The sequence below is a fragment of the Littorina saxatilis genome, linkage group LG15 (assembly GCF_037325665.1).
Source record: "Littorina saxatilis isolate snail1 linkage group LG15, US_GU_Lsax_2.0, whole genome shotgun sequence".
Taxonomy (NCBI): Eukaryota; Metazoa; Mollusca; class Gastropoda; order Littorinimorpha; family Littorinidae; genus Littorina; species Littorina saxatilis.
In genome coordinates this window covers 202278-227229 of record NC_090259.1, presented here as the reverse complement: position 1 = coordinate 227229, position 24952 = coordinate 202278, and the positions used below count along the sequence as shown (strand labels likewise).

The window sequence follows — 24952 nt, the reverse complement described above, 5'->3', positions numbered from 1 at the left end:
ACACACACACACACACACTCCACACACACACATACACACACACACACACACACATACACCACGACCCTCGTCTCGATTCCCCGTCTATGTTAAAACATTTAGTCAAAACTTGACTAAATGTAATAAAAAATAAACAAGTCGCTTAAGGCGAAAAGACAACATTTAGTCAAGCTGTCGAACTCATAGAATGAAACTGAATGCACTGCATTTTGTTCACCAAGACCGTATACTCGTAGCATCGTCAGTCCACTGCTCGTCACAAAGGCAGTGAAATTGACAAGCCAGAATAGCGCGGTAGTGGTTGCACTGAGCAGGCTAGCATGCTTTTCTGTATATATATTCTTTTTAGCTTTCTGAGCTGGTTTCTAATCCTAACATATCATATCTATATGTTTTTGAATCAGAAACCGACAAGTAATAAGATGAAATTGTTTTTAAATCAAGGGTACGTGAATGTTAGGCATCAGCGCACGGGAACGGCGTCTTATAGAAAGAATAGGCAGCACCCTTAAACACTTGGGGGACTGCATTCATTTTGAATTTACAATGCTTAAAGACACTTTTTGTTGTACCCAACATTTTTTTTTCATTTGGAACATGCAAAAGTGTGCCTACTACATCTCGTTTCTTTCTTTGTTATGCACTTCAACTGCAACACACCATATCCGCGGAGTCACAAAACGCACAATTGTACGTGTTGTTGTTTAAATTCGTTGTCTCATTGATTGTTTGGCTGTTCTTGTTGATCATATGCATTTTTTTGAGTTTTTCTATGGTTTTTTTTATGAATTCAAGGACTGAAAAAGAAAAGAGAGAGCGCTGTGACAATTTCTTGACTTTGATTTTGACCCTTACCTTGTTCTAACGTCTCCCAGATCAATACAAAATTAATCATACACACTTTGAAGACGAAATTAACAAGGTTTTAGTTAATAAACTTTGTTTTATTATATGTTCATTTATATAAAATTGGCAGCAATAAAAACAAGATTGTGAACTATTTTTTGCTGGAGGGCATATGTCTTTGAGCTTAAAAAATAATAATGATCACCACAACCTGAAAAATCCGCTTTGATTTCATTGCTCGTTCAACTGTGTGCAGGTCTGAAGCCACTGCCTACACCTCAGCTTTCTTCCAACAAGGCTATGGTCCTGTTTACCTGGCGTATATGAACTGTGAAGGAACAGAGCGCAGCATTCTCGAATGCCCAAAGTCGAAACCATTTCTTCAAAACAGCTGTTTGCACAACAAGGATGCTGGTGTGTCGTGTATCAGTGAGTGTTGAATACTTTGAAAATCTTTTGGCACACTAACAAATTAAAGGAGCACATTTGCAGTTGATTAAACGTTTATTATCACACCGTATACCGTGGTTGCACTAGGCAAATCTGTCCGAAGCGGTTGCACCCGTATTTGTCTGTCCGAAGGGAGACACGCGACGTAAGTTTCTGCACAAAATCACCTGTAATTCCTCACAAATGACATATCATCACAAAACTACCGTTGTACTTTGGCCTAAGGTGTCATAGCATCATATCATCGATTTGTTTCATTGCTTCAATGTGTTTGTGAACGTTGGCCTTCAAGTATTTACACATTTCAAGCGCGTTATGTGCAAATTTTGACTTTCCGCAGTTACTAGGGAAATTCAAGCACATGAGAAAGGCTACACGCGATTGTAATGTGATCTATGGTCATTTCTTGACATCTGAGTCAGATGGTATGATTTAAAGTGGTGCAGGAGCGTCATATTTCATGAATCTGTGAAGACATTTAAAGATTTGTCGGTGGCGCATCTCCGAAGTCTCTGTGTTTTTCTGGTTGCACCCACCCCCCCCCCCCCCCCCCCCCCCGGTTGCACACCGCCGAAGATATTTCAAAGAAATAAACAGGAATCTATTTGTGTCCGCCTCTGGTTATGTTCCAGATTGGTATGGAAAATCATATATATATATATATTTATATATATCTCTGCTTGTCTCTCTGTCTCTCTCTCTGTCTGTCTGTCTCTCTCTCTCTCTCTCACTCTCTCTGTCTCTCTCTCTCTCTCTCGCTGTGTCTGGGTCTCTCTCTCTCTCTTGTCTGTCTCTCTCTCTGTCTCTCTCTGTCTGTACAGGAGTCGGTACAAAGTTGACATCGAGAAATACATATGGGATACAAATCATACAGCTTCATGACTGCAAGCCATTCAATGCTTTAACTGATTGGGCTACCCAGGAGCTTATTCCAGCGTCGCGGACGACGCTGGTATCTGCGGTCGGGAAAGACTTTCCACGAATTTGCCACAGGGCGCCGCCATGTTTTCTGTGCTCGACTGCGAGCAGACCACAGGCACATTACAGCCAAAATTCTTGTAGGCATACACAGACGCAACATAGCATATACAGACAATAACACCCACAACACTTCAACTGCATATGAAAGGAATAAAAATAAATCCGCAAATCAGTCGCGCACAATACACCAGTTAGAAAAACAAGGAGTACCAAAGCGGCGTGCAGAAACTAAACTGACTCGGAGACTGAGAAGAAACATTTATCACACGATGTGGATAGCAAACATTAAAATAAAACAGATAAGTCAAGCAAAAAATAAACACAAATATCGAAAACACAATAAACAAAGGTAAAGAAAACAAAAAGAGATGCTTGCCGACAGTCAGTGTGTGTGTGCGTGGTTTGCCGTGTGCGTCAGCGGGGTGTGTGTGTGTGTGTGTGTGTGTGTGTGTGTGTGTGTGTGCATGCGTGCGTAGGCTACGTTCTTGCGTGTGTGCGTTCGAATGAGAAAGAAGAGAGAGAGAGGATTGAACAATGAGGTCACGTTCTCTGTCACATGAATACATATACACACACTGAAGGCTACTTCGGACACGAACACTTGCCAACAACTGTGGTTGGACATGCTTTTGAAATGTAATATTTTTTCGACATGATTTCTGGACATACGAATCCCGCTGTGTTGCCTACTGATGTTGCGAATGATGAAGGTTTTGAGTTGACTGACCTTGAGGAGGGATTGCATCAGGCGTTTATCGTCTCAAATTATATCCTTGCTACTTTTCAGGAGTCAACTATTGCCATTCATGGTAACTTGGATAGTCAATGTTTTTATTTGTTTGATTCCCATCAAAGAAACAGAAATGGTAACCATTCTTCAAATGGCGCTGCAGTTTTGATGTCATCAAGTTAATTCCTTTGCAGAATTGATTGATTTTCTCAAAAGCCATTATCAATCATTCAATGTGTTTATCAATTAACACCTGTTCATTTCTGTCCAACTGCAATGCAAACTCAATGTGGAGGAAACAAGGATTCATTACATACAAGTCATCCCTGTACATCAACAGATTTATGTACCTCAATCAATACTGCTAGTATGAGTGACAGGAATCTAAAAGAAAAAACAACCAAACGCAAATGTACTACTACTTCTACGACTCGTTTGAATGTAAAACAGAAATGTAACACTATCTGTGACAATGACGGTTCTACGACTCGTTTGAAGGACAGTATAGATCGAACCTTAACCCACAACTACGACAATTTGTGTCAGACTTTTTTGAACAGGAAAATATGCCTCTGTTCAACAGTAACCAAAACATGGAAGATGTTTTTGAAACTTTACAGAAATGTAACACTAGCCTATCTGTGACAATGTTGCTTTTGAATTGAACCCACATTTGTTGAACAGGAGAGAATGTTCCTGTTCAACAGTGCCCAAAACACTGAATCTGACGTTTTTGAATCTTTTCTGTCATCTAACTGAATCTGACGTTTTTGAATCTTTTCTGTCATCTAACCCAATTGCTCATGACTTCATCGATCTTGAACATGCCTACTTTTCAAAGAAAGACAGACAAAAGCGAAATCTGCATGTTAGCCATCTGCCTGAAATGGTCAATGCACTTTTGTAAAATTGTCACAGCTGTTATGCACTTTTGTGAAATGGTCAGTGCTGTTGTGCACTTATGCAAAACTTGGTGCTGTGCTGTTAACATTTGAACAAAATGCATTTTGTTCAAATGTTTAGTGCAACTTGCTACTATATAATCGCTGTATGCGCTTTGTGGTAATAATGCACTGTTGTGAAAAGTTTGCGCTAAATGTTGGCACTATGCATCATTGTTGGAGCACCCTCCTGTAGATGCACCATGCTGAAAAATGTACTTATGAATCAAGCATTGACTGAAATAAACAATTTATATATCCAGCACAACATGCAATTCATTAACTTTTGACCCTAACCTTTAACACTTCCCAAAATAAATCTTTGGTGGACATTGCATCGACGCTGTTCATTTTGAATGAACATTTTTGAGTCACTTGAGAAAAAGTGACTCTATGTAATCGGTCAGTGTTAGTCTGTCCGGCCGGCCGGCCGTCCGTAGACACCACCTTAACGTTGGACTTTTCTCGGAAACTATCAAAGCGATCGGGCTCATATTTTGTTTAGTCGTGACCTCCAATGACCTCTACACTTTAACGATGGTTTCGTTGACCTTTGACCTTTTTCAAGGTCACAGGTCAGCGTCAAAGGAAAAATTAGACATTTTATATCTTTTCTCGGAAACTATCAAAGCGATCGGGCTCATATTTTGTTTAGTCGTGACCTCCAATGACCTCTACACTTTAACGATGGTTTCGTTGACCTTTGACCTTTTTCAAGGTCACAGGTCAGCGTCAAAGGAAAAATTAGACATTTTATATCTTTGACAAAGTTCATCGGATGTGATTGAAACTTTGTAGGATTATTCTTTACATCAAAGTATTTACATCTGTAGCCTTTTACGAACGTTATCAGAAAAACAAGGGAGATAACTAGCCTTTTCTGTTCGGCAACACACAACTTAACGTTGGGCTTTTCTCGGAAACTATAAAAGTGACCGGGCTCAAATTTTATGTGAACGTGACTCATTGTGTTGTGAATAGCAATTTCTTCCTGTCCATCTGATGCCTCATATAATATTCAGAACTGCGAAAGTGACTCGATCGAGCGTTTGCTCTTCTTGTTCTTGTGTGTGTGTGTGTGTGTGTGTGTGTGTGTGTGTATGCGTGTGTGTGTGTGTGTGTGTGTGTGTGTGTGTGTGTGTGTGTGTGTGTGTTAACCTCTTGTTCCTGGCTTGTTTTGGATTTGTAACCTTTTTATGATTTTTTTCTCATTTCAGGTAATTGAGTTCAAGTGCTATTACTGTCTGGACCTTTTTTCAAGACTAGCACAAGTAGTACAACATATTACAGAGCAACATAGTGGTTAACCGTAGCAAGTTTTGTTGCATTTTGTGGTTGTATGACAATTTCTCACAGGACAAATGCTCACACGGACAAATGCACACACACACACAACACACACACACACACACACACACACACACACACACACACACACACACAAACACACTCACACACACACACACACAAACACACTCACACTCACACACACAAACACACTCACACACACACATACAAACACACGCACGCGGGCACACACACACACACACATTCACACACACACACACACACACACACACTGACACACACACACACACATACACACACATACACACACACACGCAAACACACACACACGCACACACATACATACACAAACACACGCGCGCGTATACAAACACACACACACACACACACACACACACACATTCACACACACACACACACATACACACACACATACACACACACGCAAACACACACACGCACACACATACATACACGCACATACACACGCTTTCTCTCTCACGCCCTCTCTCTATATCTCTATAGTTAAACTTAGATTAAGTGCGTACAAAAACACAGCAGCATGATATAAAAGTTTATGAATAAATATCACATGGGCGCGTATCGAGACTTTAACTTCGGTCATTAGAATTAACAGGATGAATGCATTTCTTCCATTGTCTTTTGATACAGTATGTCGAGGTATAGACATAGAAAGAAAGATTGAGAGGGAGAGAATGAGAGAGAGAGAGAGAGAGAGGGAGAGAGGGAGAGAGGGAGAGAGGGAGGGAGACTTACTTACTTAGGCCCTTTGCCACCAGAGGAGCCTAGGCCATCGACGACGTTTCTACATCGCACTCTGCTCTGGGCTGTTCTTTCTGCTTCTGTCCAGCTGTTGCCTTGCCTCTTCAGTTCTGCCTCTGTGTCACGCCTTCAGCTGTTTCTCGGCCTTCCTCTCTTCAGTTCTGCCTCTGTGTCACGCCTCCAGCTGTTTCTTGGCCTTCCTCTCTTCAGTTCTGCCTCTGTGTCACGCCTCCAGCTGTTTCTTGGCCTTCCTCTCTTCAGTTCTGCCTCTGTGTCACGCCTCCAGCTGTTTCTTGGCCTTCCTCTCTTCAGTTCTGCCTCTGTGTCACGCCTCCAGCTGTTTCTTGGCCTTCCTCTCTTCAGTTCTGCCTCTGTGTCACGCCTCCAGCTGTTTCTCGGCCTTCCTCTCTTCAGTTCTGCCTCTGTGTCACGCCTCCAGCTGTTTCTTGGCCTTCCTCTCTTTAGTTCTGCCTCTGTGTCACGCCTCCAGCTGTTTCTCGGCCTTCCTCTCTTCAGTTCTGCCTCTGTGTCACGCCTCCAGCTGTTTCTTGGCCTTCCTCTCTTCAGTTCTGCCTCTGTGTCACGCCTCCAGCTGTTTCTTGGCCTTCGTCTCTTCAGTTCTGCCTCTGTGTCACGCCTCCAGCTGTTTCTCGGCCTTCCTCTCTTCAGTTCTGCCTCTGTGTCACGCCTCCAGCTGTTTCTTGGCCTTCCTCTCTTCAGTTCTGCCTCTGTGTCACGCCTCCAGCTGTTTCTTGGCCTTCCTCTCTTTAGTTCTGCCTCTGTGTCACGCCTCCAGGTGTTTCTTGGCCTTCCTCTCTTCAGTTCTCCCTCTGTGCCTCCAGCTGTTTCTCGGCCTTCCTCTCTTCAGTTCTGCCTCTGTGTCACGCCTCCAGCTGTTTCTCGGCCTTCCTCTCTTTCTTTTCCCTTGCGGGTTCCAAGTGAAATCCTAGCGGGTGGTGCTGGAAGTTGGCTTTCTGGGGGTGTGTTCAATCCAGCCCCACTTTCTCCTCAGAATCTGGCTGTCAACAGGCTCTTGACCCGTCCTTTGCCACAGGTCTTCTTTGCAGATCTTGTCTGCCCATCTGATCTTGAAGATGCTCCTCAAACAGGTGTTGATGAAAGTCTGAATCTTCTGTCACCTTGGTCATTCTCACCGGCCCCCGTGGCGCAGTGGTTGGTGCATCGGACTGCGGGCCGGGAGATCGTGGTTCGAATCCCATAAGGGGTGCGTGGGTTTTTTCGACCATCGGTCGGCTCCTACCCAGAGTGGAAGTGCTAAAGTTCCAATGGGGAGGCTGGGATCACACAGCCGAGTGTCATTCACTTCACGAATGCGATTGACTGAGAAAGCGCGAAAATAAAAAAAAACTTGTCTCGATTCTTGTGACCCTTCCTGCTCAGGGCTCTCATGGTGACCTTGGTCCCAGTGTTCCTGTTCCAGCCATCCCTGAAAATTCTGCTGCCGGTCTGGGATGCTCCAGGGGGTCGACGGAGGGACGCAGTGGCGGTCTGCTCTCTGAGGAGACGCTCACTCAGTCTGGCTCCGCGACTTAACAGTCAGTGTCGTAAGTAGAGGGCTTAGTAGGTAGCGGTGCCTGTGTCCCTGGCCAGGAACAGGACCAATACTGAACACCGTCGAAGTGACTCAGCAGCAGTGCAGTGTCATCTTCCGAGGGTAGCCTACCGCAGCGGCCTGACATCCTTCCCTGGAGTGTCTGTAAAATTAGTGAGGATGCTCAGGTGTCTGACCAACACTGGGGGCTCATTGATTTGACAAAGTCTGGACGAAGTTCAGGGGTGGATGATGCAGTGAGTGCTGGGGCGGCGTGGGTGCATACTGGGAGAAGGAACAAGCGTCGGGATGAAAGAAGAATGAAACATAAATAAGAGAGGGAGAGAGAAAGAGAGAGAGAGAGAGACACATAAAAGGAGGATTGAGAAGAGATGAGAGTGAAGAAGAGAAAAAAAAAGAGGAGAGAGAGAAGAAAAAGAGAAAAAAAAGATGTAGAAGAAAAAAAGAGAAAAGAGAGAGAGGGAAAAAAATATGTAGAAGAAAGAGAGAGAAAAGAGAGGAAAAAAATTAGAAAAAAAAACCTGGGTCATTCTCCATGCCTCAGAGCCGTAGAGTATAGAACGGATTTGACATTGTAATTGAAGATGCACAGCTTGGTGGTTATATGCTGATCTCTCTGGTGTCCCAGATGTTCTTCAACATAATGAAGGCTGCTCGTGCCTTCCCATCCTGGCGGCGACGTTTCTGTCAGTGCCCCCTTGTCTATCGATCACTATCCCCAGGTACACAACCTTTCTGATTGACTCTCCAACTACTGTAGTTGGAGTGTTGGCAGTGGTGTTGATCTTCATGAGTTCCGTTTTCCTCTTGTTGATCCTGAGTTCTGTCCTAGCTGATGTTTCTGCCAGGCGAGTGGTCTTGTCTTGCACCTGGTTGAAGTTGTGTGAGAGGAGCGCCAGTTCGTCAGTGAAGTCGAGGTCGTCCAGTTGTGTCCAGAGTATCCACTGTATACCGTTGTTCCTGCCTGCTGTGGTGGTCTTCGTGATCCAGTCAATGACCTGTCTAGGAGGAAGAGGAAAGGCGACAGTAGACACCCCTGGCGGACTCAAGTTTTAACCTCGAAACTGTCTGACAACGGGCCAGCGTACGCTACCCTACAATTCATGTCTTTGTAGGTATGCTGGACTAGCGAGATGAATTCCTCGGGTACTCCGTAGTGCCTCAGCAGCTTCCACAGCGTCTCTCTGTCCATGCTGTCAAAAGCCTTCTCATAGTCTATGCAGTTGATGTAGAGGGGAGAGAAAGGGATGCTGAGTGAGAGAAAGAGAGTGACAAGGATATATGAGAAAGAGACACAGAGTTTTTTTTCTGCGAATTCATTTTTATTATACTTTCACTGTTTCACGTAATGACCTCATTTTATATGTACGAGAAAGGAAAACAACACATCTTGGTTGGTAAGTCCTGATCATATGAAGTTTCTTTCTTCTAAATATTCATGACCTCTTTAACCGTTTTACTCAACACAGAGCCCGTCCTGGAAGACATACGCTTGGTGGACGGCAGCCAGTCCTATGAGGGACGTGTGGAACTGTTGGTCAACGGAAAATGGGGCACCATCTGCGACAGCAACTGGGACGATAAAGATGCCCGAGTTGTCTGTCGTCAGCTGGGTTATGATCCGTAAGCTTTTCAGCCCGACAAGAGTTATTTCTATTTACGTTTTTGTCGTTCATTGTGTTGACTTACCTGGGTAAACAATGAGTATCGAAGTTAGTGTTATAAATCGTGCGGAAGGCATCCGTGGAACAAATTCTTTACCCTGAGAATTTGAGCCATTTGATAACTCACGCTCATCTACGGATTGATTGTCCTTTTGACAGAAAAACAAGTCGCGTAAGGAGAAATTACTACATTTAGTCAAGCTGTCGAACTCACAGAATGAAACTGAACGCACCGCATTTTTTCACCAAGACAAGACAGGTTCGTCAATCCCCGCGAGAAGGAAATCGCTCACTTTCACGTGCAACACGAAGTGAAATTGACAAGCCAGAATAGCACGGTAGCGTATTGTGCTGCATGAGCAGGAAAGCGCGCTTTTCTGTATATTCTTTTAAATTTTCTGAGCTTGTTATGAATACAACATATAATTATCTACGTGTGTTTTAGAATCAGGAAATAATAAAGAATAAGATAAAATAATTTTTGGATCGATTTCTTAAATTTTAATCTTAGTACTAATTAACCGATTTTCGTTAATTGTGATCACATTTTAAGAGTAAACATGACATATGTATATATTTTCTGATTCAGAATTTGACGAAGAATGCGATGCAATCTCTTTGTGAAAATTGAATTTTAATGACAAAATTCATGAGCAAACTCATCAATTAATGTTTAAGCTTCCAAGCTGAAATGCAATACTAAAGTCCGGCCTTCGTCGAAAACTGCTTGACCAAAAATTCAACATAATTGGTTGAAAAGTGAGAGTGTGACAGTGCCGCCTCAACTTTCACAGTTATTCCTGGCGTGTTTTGGATATTACGTCATCAAAGACAATTATAAAAAAAAACTGAAAAACCCCGTGTGGGGATATCATACTCAGAAACTTTCATGTAAAGTTTCATTAAGATCGGTCCGGTAGTTCACACACACACACACACACACACACACACACACACACACACACACACACACATACACGCACACACACACAGAGAGACACACACACACACGCACATACATACCCTCAGCTCGATCCCCCTCTATGTTAAAACATTTAGTCAAAAGTTGCCTAAATGTAAAAAGCTGGCTGACGTTTGAAAAAGTTCTATTCGCATCCAGAAGTACACAGTCATTTTGCTTTGGAGTATTGAATAAGAACACAACCTAAGTCTACCTAAAATGGATTCTTCCTGCGAAACAAAACCTCAAATCGTCTTAAGGTGGATGTGACCACTTGCCATGAATAGCTTAAAATCAGTGTATTATAAGTCACTGAATCAAATGATACGGCTATGTTTTGCAGACCGTAAGTTTTCCATGTCTTTGATTGGTCCCACATTTTTGCCCCTGACAGAAGTAAATTCTGCAAGCATTTGCTAGGTGACAGATTCGAGATCATAAATTCACAAGTGTTCATTTGTTGGAGACTTTCAAAACTGTCTTTGTGTTGTGTTTTTGTTCGTATGTGACGGCACAACAACAAAAAAGTCACAAAATTATAAATGTATTCTGATTCTGTGCAGGTATAGAGCTACTGCTTACAGATCAGCTACCTTCAATGCGGGCAGTGGCCCTATCTACCTGACGGATCTTATGTGTGTAGGAAGGGAGACCGACATTCTAAGGTGCCCGAAAACGTATCCTTTCAAGCAAGTAAACTGTTTACACCGGGACGATGCTGGCGTGGCGTGTTCCAGTGAGTATTCCCTTACCATTTTGGACATTCTGAGATCTTATAACTAAGTTACTTGTATTTTGGACCAACATATGACACTTTACAAAAATCCTGACATTCAGTGTTCCTCCTTCCTCCTTCGAGGTGAACAATTACTGTCTCGATCTGTGTAAAATGTAAAGCAAGGCATCAGGAGTCGATGTATCCCCCATTAGTTAGCGCCGAGCAAAGAGTGAAAAAGGAAAAGTCAGTCATGGTTTGTTGCTTTTTAGAACGCCAAATCTGCAGACTAAAGGTCTGTCTCTTTTTATGAAGTTAGATGCAATTTCGTGTGTCTTGTATCCATTACAAAATTATGACTATTAGACCTTAAAGGCACAGCTTTCCCATGTAAAGGATTCGGCTGATAGTCTCAGATGTCCACGGGGTAAGAGCAGCCCTCCACTTGGACACATACCCACAGTAGATACAAAGGTGTAAGTTGTAGTTATCAACTTATTTCTCAATAAGCAACGGGCCCCATCTAGCATATGCCAAGCTTAAACAAAAACTGCAGATTATGTTTTATAATGGCATCAAAGGTACTAAAACAGACTGCTTGAACATTCTCTAAAAGTGTATACACATTATAATTGTTGTTGTTGTTGTTGTTGCTGTTGATGTTGTTGTTGTTGTTGTTCCTGTACAATATCTCCTCCGTTCTTTTGATGATGTTGTTGCTGCTACCGCTGTTGTTGTTGTTGTTGTTGTTGTTGTTGCTGTTCTTCTTCTTCTTCTTCTTCTTCTTCTTCTTCTTCTTCTTCTTCTTCTTCTTCTTCTTCTTCTTCTTCTTCTTCTTCTTGTTTCTGTTCACATCTAAGGACAAGCGCAATATATTCTTGTCTAGGTATCGACAATTGTACCACTAACCCGTGCGGTCACTATGGTGTTTGTATCGACAATGTCAACGGTCACACATGCACGTGCAACGATGGAACTAACGGCCTTAGCTGTCAGCCGCGTAAGTATCACTCAACCATGTACACCACTGAACATTTTGAATAGCTTTGCCACGATCTTTGTCGAGTGTGATAGGTGCGTGCAAGTGTATGATGTCCTTATAATTGTCTGGGTTTAACAAGGGAAATCATCCATCCATCACAGAGTGCTCTTTCCTTGGAGTCTGTTACGACAATAACTCAGCTATCAAAACTGTTGAGTTTGCAATGTTAAGTTAGTCCTCCTGTGTGGTAGAATTATGTGTAACGCAGAATCGTATGGTGAAGCTTTGAACGTGATCTGAAGGCCTTTTCCCCGTTAGGTATTATCCCTTTAATGCAACTAAAAAATATACAGAACTTGACATGACATGATATGACATGAAATAGGTAACACACCATAACAAATCATAGCTTAAACGTCACGTAACACAACCTAACGTGAGGTAAAGTTACAGAACATAAAATTAATGTAACGTTTGCTTCTATACCTCGGCTGTTCATTATGACGTTGTTTGTGTGTTAGTCATAGTATAATGACAGTTATTGGTTATGACCTCTCTACGTCGACGAGACGGCAAGTGTTGAGATAATGATGATAACATGTATGACGATGGTGGTGGTGCTGCTGTTGTTGATGATGGACTGGTTTTTAACTCTTTTCGAAGCTGGAGATTCCACCGTGGCTTGGAAGGCATCAGTTGGAGTGCTTGCCCTTGTTCTCACCCTGTGCGCCATCGTGGCCGTCTTCTGTGTTGTTCGGAAGAGGCGGCAGAGTTGTAAGGGTAACGTCTTCTTCATCAAGTGTGTGTGTGTGTGTGTGCAGGGCCGGACTACCGGGGGGGTTATGGGGGTTGCGCAACCCCCCTCCCCTAGCCTAAACATGTACCTTACTTATTTAATTTTTTTTTATTATTGCTTATTTTATGCCGTTTCATGCAAGGAGCGACCATTTTCCTATCTCAGAATATGACCTACCCGTCAGCTTCAGGGGGCTTCGCCCCCTGACCCCCACAACGAGGGGGGGGGGGGGGGGGTGGGTTCTAGGGTTTCCGGACCCCCTCCCAGCCAAAAAATAAAAATATTGAATGCATTTCTTTATTTTACATTGAGTTTCAATTTTTGGGGTATTAATCAGTGACAAAATCTGCTGCCTGAAACTGGTAATGATCATTCTCAGAATGCACCAGATTGCACCATTTTGCATCCTTTTTTTCAAAATTTTCCGGGGGGGCATGCCCCCGGACCCCCCTAGCAAGCTAGGCGCTTCGCGCCGTCGGCTCGGCGCTTCGCGCCTTCACACCCATATCTTCACAATATACTTTTGAAAAAAAACAGTCATAAAATGAACTGATCCGCCCCTGCCGCCAGGGGGGACATCCCCCTGGGCCACCACTGGCAACCCCCCCCCCTCCTCTTCGCCTAGTCCGGCCCTGGTGTGTGTGTGTGTCTGTGTGTGCCTGTGTGTATGTGTGTGTATGTGTGTGTGTGTCGGTCTGGCTGTCCCTGTTTGTCTGTATGACTGTCTGTCTGTGTGCCTGATTGTGTGTGTGTGTGTGTGTGTGTGTGTGTGTGTGTGTGTGTCACTGCGTAAGTCACTGCGTATGTCACTACATGCGTGTACTTGTTTTCCACCAAACTCTCTCAGCACACAGGCAACAGGGAGTCCAAGAGGCGAGTTTACAACCTACCTTCGAGTCAACATACCCTGGCACTCAGCGCAGCAGCGAGGATGGGAACTTGCATATTGATAACATGAGTACTGCAAGTTACAGCCAAAGCGGCTACGAAACACCCATGCGACTTTCCGCTGTTGATGAGCCTTACTACTCTGAGATCATATAATGCTGATTTATAACGTGCAAAGGCAAGTTTCACCCAAAGCCGCTACGAAACACCCCTGCGATTTTCTGCTTTTGATGAGCCACTATACTCTGAGATCATATAATGCTGATTTATAACATTAGCACATTTATAACATTAGGCCACAGGGCGTTCAGTCGTCCTATCGTTCCATTAAACTTTCATTGATACCATAACGTTTGATTTTTAAAAAAGAACACACCTTTTAAAACTATTTAAAAAACAAGTCGCGTAAGGCGAAAATACAACATTTAGTCAAGTAGCTGTCGAACTCACAGAATGAAACTGAAGGCAATGCAACGCAGCAAGACCGTATACTCGTAGCATCGTCAGTCCACCGCGCACGGCAAAGGCAGTGAAATTGACAGGAAGAGCGGGGTAGTACTTGCGCTGAGAAGGATAGCACGCTTTTCTGTACCTCTCTTTGTTTTAACTTTCTGAGCGTGTTTTTAATCCAAACATATCATATCTATATGTTTTTGGAATCAGGAACCGACAAGGAATAAGATGAAAGTGTTTTTAAATTGATTTGGAAAATTTAATTTTGATAATAATTTTTATATATTTAATTTTCAGAGCTTGTTTTTAATCCATATACAACATAGTTATATGTTTTTGGAATCAGCAAATGATGGAGAATAAGATGAACGTAAATTTGGATCGTTTTAGAATTTTTTTTTTTTTTACAATTTTGAGATTTTTAATGACCAAAGTCATTAATTAATTTTTAAGCCACCGCGCTGAAATGCAATACCGAAGTCCGGCCTTCGTCGAAGATTGCTTGGCCAAAATTTCAATCAATTTGATTGAAAAATGAGGGCGTGACAGTGCCGCCTCAACTTTTACAAAAAGCCGGATATGACGTCATCAAAGGTATTTATCAAAAAAAAGAAAAAATCGTTCGAGGAAATCAATCCCAGGAACTCTCATGTCAAATTTCATAAAGATCGGTCCAGTAGTTTGGTCCGAATCGCTCTACACGCACGCACACACGCACGCACACACACACACACACACACACAAACACACACACACACACACACACACACACACACACACACACACACACACACACATACACCACGACCCTCGTTTCGATTCCCCCTCGATGTTAAAACATTTAGTCAAAACTTGACTAAATGTAAAAAGATATAGTCTGGATCGTGTCTGGTTTTAAAAGGCGCGCCGAAGATCTTCATCAACGATGATCTTACCAAGACGCGCGCCGCCGTGGCCAGTAAAGCTCGCCAGTTGAAAGTGAGCAAGTCGCTGGACGACACTTGGTGCAGAGACGGAGTCGTCTTTGTGAAGAAACACAACACAGTAAACCGCATCACAACCATGCGCGAACTGGAAGCCTTGGTGTAGTGCCAGCCTTTGTGCCAGTCCTCTCCTTCACTAACTGTACGGTCACGTCACAATTCATCTAAGTGAGTGTGTGTGTGTGTGTGTGTGTGTGTGTGTGTGTATGTGTGTGTGTGTGTGCGCGTGTGTGCGTATGTGCGTGCGCGTGTATGCGTGTGTGTGTGAGTGTGTGTGCAGGGAAATGAAGAATACAACACATAAAGAGACAAATACTGAACTTTAGGTCGCATATTTTTTTTCTAGGTGAACATCTTGCCACAATCAGATCATTTCTCATAGTAAACGTGCATGTGCCTATGAATCATACCTGTAACCCCTCCCCCACTGCCCTCACCTGCCCAGGTCAGTGTATAGATAATAGAGCGTGCATTCTCCACTCTGACCACGCGTTAGTACGTGCCACTGTGCCAAGAAACTGAACTGACACCAGTCTTGCTTTATGGTATATGCGCACTCCAGACATCGGAACTGATGATACAGTGTGTGTACGTGCGCTGTGTGCGAGCGGATACGTGTGTGTGTTTGTGAGGGTGTGTGAGTGCCAGCGTGTGTACGTTTGTGTGTGTTTGTGAGGGTGGAGTGTGTGTGCGCGCACGCGCGTGTTGTGTGCGAGTGTGTGTGCGTGTGTGTGTGTGCGTGTGTGTGTGTGTGGGTGTGCGAATGAGTGTGTATGTGCATGATGTGAACGACCGGGGACACCCGTCGTGTTTCGACGCATGCCTGTTTGCGAATCTCTTCATTGCTTTCAATACTTAGATTCGACTTTGCCGTGTCAATGCACTGTTAACATGTAATGTATCCAAAGCTTTGCCAACATCGTTGTAATACAAGTATATATAATCTTATAGTGAATGCATGTACTTTTGTTTATATGTCTTCACCCCTGTCATGCTCGCTTCGATTTATCTTCTCATTTTTCATGATCGTATAGGCTACATCAACTTAACTTACTTACACCACGTCGTCCAACTCTTGTGTTCATAATTTAATACTCAAATGTACATAGCTGTGCCAAATTCAATGCTACTCATAATTCACCCTGCTGTATAACACATGCAATATTGTGTATTTGACGTAGAATGTCTTCACAGCCATTCGTGTGACCTATTCACTTACCTGATAATTCTATCACCATCGTATCCATTTACTCTACTTTGTCTGAAAACTGACTTATTCTTTATTCTTTCCTCTTCTCCTTCTTAATTGTGTTCTGTATAAAGTCATAAGTTGTCCTGTGATCGTACTTCATTGTTGCTGTTCTCCTTTCTGTTGGTTCTTTGCGAGTTTTCTTTATTGTTTATATTTACTTCTTTTCTTGTTTTTCTTTTAAAGTTGCTTTTTCACATAGACATATCGCTCTGTTCCAATTTATACACTGAACGTAATCCTACAAATGTCATTCCTACTTAGAACTTCGATATTTCTGCTCTGTTCACTCAACTGTCCTCTTTCTCCTTTCCTGATAGAGACATTTCCTTCTCCGTCCAAGAGTGTGCTTCTTCCGAGAGACCAGTGTAAACGATCGCCACCGCTTCTGGCCCCGTCTCCTTTTGTGTTCCTTAGCGAAACTGTGACATAATGTGTGTATCACTAGCTTGTTACAGGGCCAGAATCGGGGGTTATCACTCAATAGCGGTCGGCCTGTCCAATAGAAAATTGGACTTTTTGAATATTTCAAATATTCACTCTTTTCTCGCATTGCTTTTTATGGGCAAAGAAGGCTGTCCTCTTGCGTTGTTACTCCATTGTTTATCTAACCAAACATTCTTTAAATCGCATCTACTCGGTCGAAAGGCAGCCCCATCCAAGAATGTGACACAACAAGCCGAATCTATTAAACCACGTAATCAACTTACCCACATTGCACCAGTTAGCGTATCCCTTTCCTATATAATACTTATTAACCTTGCCAGCTATCTGATCTGCCTTGCTGGCGACATTCACCCGAACCCTGGACCGCCACGAACTAAGAAACCTAGCGAGCTATCTGTTATACACATAAATGCTAGAAGTATCAGAAACAAATTAGATATAATAGAAACAGAGACTAGTACCCACGATATTATAACGATCTCAGAGACATGGCTTTCGGAGACCACTTCTAACTACGACATTCATCTTAACGGTTATCACCCCCCAATTCGTAAAGACAGACCTAACGACCCCCACGGCGGGGTAGCAGTATACGTGAAAAACAGTCTTGTGTGCAAACCAAGGCATGACCTTCTGATCCCCCAGCTTGAGGCCGTATGGGTTGAAACAAGATTAAACCAGGATACGCTGTTAATAGGTACATTTTATAGGCCGCCTAACTCTAATGTAGAATACTGGAAACTCATCGATCAGTCAATTAAAAATGTCGCCGCTTCAGAGCATATGTTTATTATTCTTGGTGATTTCAATTCAGATTTTACAAACAACCCGTCGCAGCATCTTCTTGATATTATCACTTTAAACAGTCTACAACAACTAGTTACACTTCCGACCCGCGTTACAGAAACAACATCGTCATGCATTGACCTTATTCTTACCTCGAGTGTAGACATCGTGCAAAGCATTAACGTTCTACCCCCTATTTGCAGCGACCATTCTGTGCCATGTGCGACAATCAAGAAACACATACATAAAACTCCTGCATCTAAAAGAACAATATTTAACTATTCCAAATTAAACAAAGAAAAATTCCTTATCGAATTGAGGAAAATCGACTGGATGAACATTGCAACGCTACACACTGTCAACGAAGCTGCCAGGTCATTTTCCGAAAAGCTGTTAAGTGTCGCAAGACTATGCATGCCAGTAAAGACAATAACTGTTCGCGATCAAGACGCACCATGGATGACAGAGGAAATTATAAAACTACGCGACAAAAAAAGATCAGTTCATGATACAGCAGTGCGACTAAACACACCTGAGGCCTGGGAACACTTTCGTATGACTCGCAATAATTATACTGACACAATTCGTAATCGGAAATTAGAATATATAAAAGAATTAGACAAAAAAGTATCCAGTGGAGATAACTTTGGCACTAAAAATTGGTGGAAACTAGTTAAATCATTCTTATCAAAGAAAGGATCAAACCCCAATGAAATTCCTCCTTTGACGTCAAACGGAACAACCTACTATACTAACCTAGAAAAAGCAAACTTGTTCAACGACTTCTTTATCCAACAGTCCATTGTCGAAGACGATATGTCAGACATTCCTGAAGTACCAAGGCTTCCTTGCAGAATAAACAATCTCACACTTTCAGTCGAAGAAGTTAAAAATACGATTAACAAACTAGACAAAACAAAAGCAGTCGGTCCAGACGAAATCCACAATCGAATTTTAATTGAGAGCTGCGAAGTGATTTGTGACAGCCTAACTGCACTGTTTAATCGGTCTTTACATGAAGGACTTTTTCCGTCAGTTTGGAAAATAGCCCACGTTTCACCAGTTCATAAAAAGGGGAACAAAGATACATGTAGTAATTATCGTCCAATCTCCCTCCTAAGCTGTGTTGGCAAAACACTAGAGAAATGTATACAAATTCATGTCTTTGACTACTTAACACAAAACAATATCATTACAGAGTCGCAGTCCGGTTTCATCCCTGGAGACTCAACTGTTTACCAGCTTCTTACAATATACAATGACATATGCAAATCACTCGATAATAGAATAACTACCCAAGCAATCTTCTTTGATATATCCAAAGCATTCGATAGAGTTTGGCACCGGGGCTTATTGCATAAACTCGAAGCCGCTGGAATTAATGGGCCATTATTAAACTGGTTTACAGACTACCTAACAGATCGAAAGCAAGCAGTTGTATTAAAAGGCAGTAAATCAACTTATCTTCCAGTAGTAGCGGGAGTTCCTCAAGGTTCAGTGCTTGGACCCTTGCTCTTCCTAATTTATGTAAACGACATTGTACGTGATATAGAATCTACGATTAAGCTTTTTGCTGACGACACTAGCATGTACTTGTCTTTAGCCAATCACAACATCCGTGCCGAAATTTTAAACTCAGATCTTGGAAAAATTGTAAATTGGGCAGAAACATGGAAGGTAGCATTTAACCATGCAAAAACTGAATTGGTGAACTTTTGTACACAAAGAACCCCTGATATCGCAGATCTAAACTTTGGCAATACCATCCTTGAAAGTTCCCAAAATCACAAACACTTAGGAATAATAATACAAAACAACTGTAAATGGGATGAACATATAAAATCTCTTGTTGCAAAGTGCAGAACTCTCGTAGCTTGCTTGCGTACATACAAATATAGACTGAGCCGAAAATCATTGGAAATTATGTATAAATCCTTCATTCTACCACACTTTGATTATTGCGACATAATATGGGACAATTGTAGCAAAACCCTAACAGATGAACTCGAACAGTTAAACCTAGATGCAATACGAACAATCATCGGAGCTGTCCGCGGAACCAGTCACTTTAAGCTTTACGGAGAATCTGGACTCCAATCATTATCTGAAAGGCGTAACCGTCATAAACTAACAATGTTCCATAAAATTACTCACGACAAGACCCCCCCATACCTACAAGCAGCACTCCCACCTCTCGTAGCAGCCAACAACCCCTACCACAGACGCCGCCCCTTAGAACGAAGTATACCCCCACATCGAACAGAAACGTACAAAACATCCTTTTTTCCTTCGACAACAGTACTCTGGAACCAACTACCTGAACAAATACAGTTAACCGACTCCCTCGGGGAATTTAAACATTACTTAACAAAAGACGACACACAAATTCCCGCTTACTTCTACAGTGGCAGTCGACAAACACAAATAATCCACACAAAAATGAGACTTAATATCAGCGATCTAAAGAAAGACTTAGTCGAGCGACACCTTGCGGAAAATGGCGTATGCGACTGTGGTGATGGAACAGAAACTGCAACACACTTCTTACTAGAATGCCGTTTACACTTAGCTGCAAGAAACAACACAATCAACAAACTAACCAACAACTTCATACACACAGATATTCTACTTCATGGAAACCCCTCCTTGCAAACAAAAATTAACAAAAAAATCTTTTTAACGGTGCAGGAATTTATTGGACAGTCCGGCCGTTTCGAACAGATAAACATGTAAAGTGAAAACAAAATCGATACGTCTACTCGTCTCTCTCTCTCTCTCTCTCTCTCTCTTTCTCTCTCTCTCTCTTTCTCTCTCTCTCTCTCTCTCTCTCTCTCTCTCTCTCTCTCTCTCTCTCTCTCACTCTCCCCCTCTCTCTCACTTTCCCCCTCCCTCCCTCCCTCTCTCCCTCCCTATCTCTTACTCGCTAACACCATCAATATTATATATGTATTCTAAAACTGATTTTTGTTTTGATGTACAATTTTCATTCAATTTTCTTTTCATGTTTACTTGCTTTTCATTTAAACTGTACCCTCCCCAATCACATAATTCACCTCCCCCTCCTTCCTTCCTTTACTGTCTTTCTTTATCATCATTATGCAACGTTCATTACGTTATTAATAGATTTGGTTTATTGAGACAAATTTTTCAGCCGTTACCGCCTTATGTTGTACTGTCATGCAGGAACACCACTATAAGCTTCTAGCTTGTTGCTGTTTCTGTGAACTTTGTATACATGTCATGATTGTAACCTTTGTTAAAATAAACTTATGTTTAAACCAAAGACATGCTTCGTTGAATATGGACCGTTTCCTTCTTTCTATCATATAAATTGCCTCCTTTAAACTTATTTATAAAAAACTCTGCAAAAAAAAAGATTTCCATTATAAAGCAATGCAATCAAGATAATTAGGTAGCAAACGTGTGAAGAGACCTGTTTTCCTTATTTGTTTTCATTTTAGTAGGATATTACTATGCAATATACTGTATTTAAAAAAAATGGCTTCAAATTGTTTCCTGTAAACCATCAATAACCCCCCCCCCCCCCCCCCCCAACGTTTAGATACAATCATAGCATACATACTTTAATTTGAACGCTTACCACCGGGGGGCGTTGTGGCTGCTTTCTGATGGGAGTGAGGATTGTTCAACGATTTCATTTCGCGTCAACTATACCGATATGGATTCGAAGCCTCGCATATGGCGCCAGATGGATGTTTTGAACATTCGAAAGTACGGAGTCAAAATAAAGGTAAAGAAAAACAGAGATGAGAGACATGCGGTGTTTAATGAGTTGAATAATGAGTGTCGATCGGCACGAACTGCTTTCAAGAAAATAAGATTTGATGTTCGAAAGCGGGATTTTTCCCCACGCTAGCGTCACGGGAAATAACTTCTTACTACTAAAAAGTGTATCGCACGAGGTCGTGTCCCTTTATCTGTCTCGGACATACATCAACATGTAGACAACTCTGCACAGTAACGCCAGGTTTCTTCTAAAACTGAAGGACTTGACAAAGTGTCGTCGGAGCCAAACGATATTATTACAACCAGAGTAAACTGGATAGGCGGTAGGTGTGCACATCATGCCAACGACGGCGTATGCTAGAATAAACCCGTTGACGCCAGTTTATGGTTTACACACACTGAATAGCGACCTGTTGAGTCATAAGTGATGTTTAAAGGTCCTTGTCTACATTTTTATACCGAAATCGCCATTTGACCATTAAAATGCAGAGTCTATTATCTACAAATATCAACAATGCACCCCCTTTCAATCAGGAAAGACGAAGCCAGTGTAGCCGTTTGAAAATTCATTGTAGTATTCCAGCGTAGTACTCATAGTAGGATATCCTTATTTGGAAAATGCCAAGCGCAAAACTCCTCTCAAATACCGTGCATTTCGTGCTTTAAAAAAAAAAGCGTGGACAGCGCTCCAGTGTCAAACTGTTGCTGCACTTGTTTGGGCGTGGCTATAGGCAGTGACATGAATTTGATTGGTCGGTATATTTAGGCAAAGCACATGTTCTCAGCAAACAGAAAACAAAATATTGGAAGCGTGAGTCACGCTACCCAAAAATAAAATCTTTTTTTAGATATATATTTTTTCTATAACTTTTTTCCCCATGGTTCATTCATCATTTGACATAACTTTGTATCGAAATCTAACCATAAGATTATTGAAAAAAAGCAATGTAGACGACCACCTTTAAAGCCGTTCCTTCTGTGTTTCATCATCATGTTAGTTTGGATTCTTTTTCGAAAAGCTCGAATCGTGCTGTAAACCTTATTTGAGGCGGAGTAGGCCTTTAAGTTGAATGCTTACAGGTCAAGTACTATTACATGAATTAGGAAGACTCTTTAAAGCATCACATGTCTCTAGTTCTAACTCGGTGACTTTATTGTGTTCGGTGTCAGTTGAACCGACAGCTTACTTTTAATGCATGAGCTGGTTTGGCAAAGCAGCTAATACTAATTAAGCTTATCGGACTACACACAGTTTTACAACAAAACCTCTACACAATCAAAACAAGCCGTGCGGAAGAGCTTATTATGTCTGTCTGTTACGTACTCTGTTGTTTTTCGTCAATTCACAGTCAAACCAAATTTATTTCAAGAAACCCCATGGGGGTTCATGAACAAAACTAAAATACAAGAACAAGAAAGAAAGAAATGCAGGCTGTTCCATCAATACATACATATAAACTCATTCCGTTGAAAAATTAAAAACAAATTAAAATACATTGTTTTTCAATATGGATTCTAAATCTCCAAAATAATAATTCTCGGGTTAACACTCCGTAGACTCCTTCGCAGCGGTGTGTTGCGTGCCGCACGGGTGTTTGCACCCCGCACGCTGGAGCGGTAAGTTGAGTGGGGTTTGTGTCTCGATAAAACAGCTTCTTCTATAAACATTTCGTAACTTTGCACATTAAGATATGTCTTGTTAGATCTGTTAGTGTTTCTTCTACACGCCGATGTACTTTTTGGGTGCATATTTTGTATATTATAGCCGTGATTCTGTAAAATATCACGCCTGTAACTGCACAGAAGCAAATTTCGTAGCATTCGCAACAAATTACTGGTGTAAACTTTAATGTGAAGAACTGCCATCAGTTCCACAAAAACCTGAACCTTTCTGCAGTACTGAGGCCGAGTTTCAAGCTTCTAGGACCTTGCAAACAGGGAAAAGCATTCGGAGAATGAGAATTATCCTACAACTTCTGTGTTTGCCCCCCGAAGCTGCCGTGTTTCGCCCCCGCAGCTGCCGTGTTTGCCCACCGTTTGTGTTTGACCACCGACCCTGCACACTCATGTTTATGTCCTCTAATTGGCTTGGAGCTATTTTGCAGGAACCAACTGTCCACTTCTTTTTAGTTGGGTAATTACGTCTGGCAACAGTTTCTGAACCTGTTGTAGTGCATTTACCCCCCGCGGGTTAGGGGGAGTCCCATATTGGTTGGGACGAGAAAGAATTTACCCGATGCTACCCAGCATGTCGTAAGAGGCGACTAACGGTTCTGTTTCTCCTTTTACCCTTGTTAAGTGTTTCTTGTATAGAATATAGTCAATGTTTGTAAAGATTTTAGTCAAGCAGTATGTAAGAAATGTTAAGTCCTTTGTACTGGAAACTTGCATTCTCCTAGTAAGGTAATATATTGTACTACGTTGCAAGCCCCTGGAGCAATTTTTTTATTAGTGCTTTTGTGCACAAGAAACAATTAACAAGTGGCTCTATCCCATCTCCCCCCTTTCCCCTATCCCATCTCCCCCCTTTCCCCGTCGCGATATAACCTTGAATGGTTGAAAACGACGTTAAACACCAAATAAATAAATAAAGAAAGAAAGTTGTGCATTTGCTTCTGTAGGATCTTCCTCAATTGAAGAATCGTCATTTGAAATGAGAACAATATTGTGCGAATCCTTTGCAACTATTCTTTGTCCGCCTTTCAGAACATCTGCCGGAATGACTTTATAATTGTGCCCTGCATACGATTGTTTCCCAGTGTTACTGTTGACGGTCAAAATTCTAATTTTGAGCTGCTTATCGGGGTGTTCATTGACGTTATGGGGGATAATTTCATGGAAGATGGCAAAAGTTGTTCCACACTGGTAGCATGTATAATCCATACGTGCTGAAACACACAAATATTATAAAATGTGTTTTTATAAACAATACCTGTTACCCTCTCACCGCCGACGTCGAGTTGCAATATTAAGGCGATGCTAAAGTGTGGAAAGATTTAGATCTAGATCTAAAAATCAAACGTGAATTTCTCCAAAATTTGAGCACCAATCGCCTTCAAACTGTTCATTTTTATTAAAAACTGAATGACGATCTGAGAGGCATGAGCTAGAGATTTAACAAATCTCGCACTTACCCGTTATTTTAACTTTAACAGTCAAAGAATACAGTGCGTTACGCAGGTACATAACAACTGAAAACGGCTGCTTGTTTTGAAATTTTACCGATGCATCCCAGTAGCGCGACCTTTTATGCACATCACTAGCTTTCATCACTTTACAATCGCCTTAATGCGCAGTATAAATTTTCATTCATTCATTCATATGGGGTCGCCCGACCGGGGTATCGAACCCGAGACCTTTAGGTTACAAGTCCAACGTGCTACCGACTGCGCTACCCTGCGAAGAAGAAGACCAAGCTAAGAAGAAGAAGAAAAGATCATCGGTTTCTGTTTTTTGGTTCAATAGGTAGAGATACTGCCCCATAGTAACTCTCCATGGTTCCTGCAAAATAGCTCCAAGCCAATTAGAGGACATAAACATGAGTGTGCAGGGTCGGTGGTCAAACACAAACGGTGGGCAAACACGGCAGCTGCGGGGGCGAAACACGGCAGCTTCGGGGGGCAAACACAGAAGTTGTAGGATAATTCTCATTCTCCGAATGCTTTTCGC

The 24952-nt window shown here is 42.1% G+C and overlaps 1 protein-coding gene across 1 annotated transcript in view; it reads left to right on the top strand.

Moving 5' to 3' along the window:
• Positions 1–15160, top strand: part of LOC138948363 (neurotrypsin-like) — a 15569-nt gene extending 409 nt beyond the window's left edge. Inside the window, exons 2-7 of the mRNA XM_070319897.1 lie at positions 1103–1275; positions 9082–9235; positions 10801–10973; positions 11839–11952; positions 12598–12708; positions 14973–15160. Of these exons, the coding sequence (XP_070175998.1) occupies positions 1103–1275; positions 9082–9235; positions 10801–10973; positions 11839–11952; positions 12598–12708; positions 14973–15160 (913 nt within the window). The remainder of the gene's footprint in view (positions 1–1102; positions 1276–9081; positions 9236–10800; positions 10974–11838; positions 11953–12597; positions 12709–14972) is intronic.
• The last annotated feature ends 9792 nt before the right edge of the window (positions 15161–24952 follow it).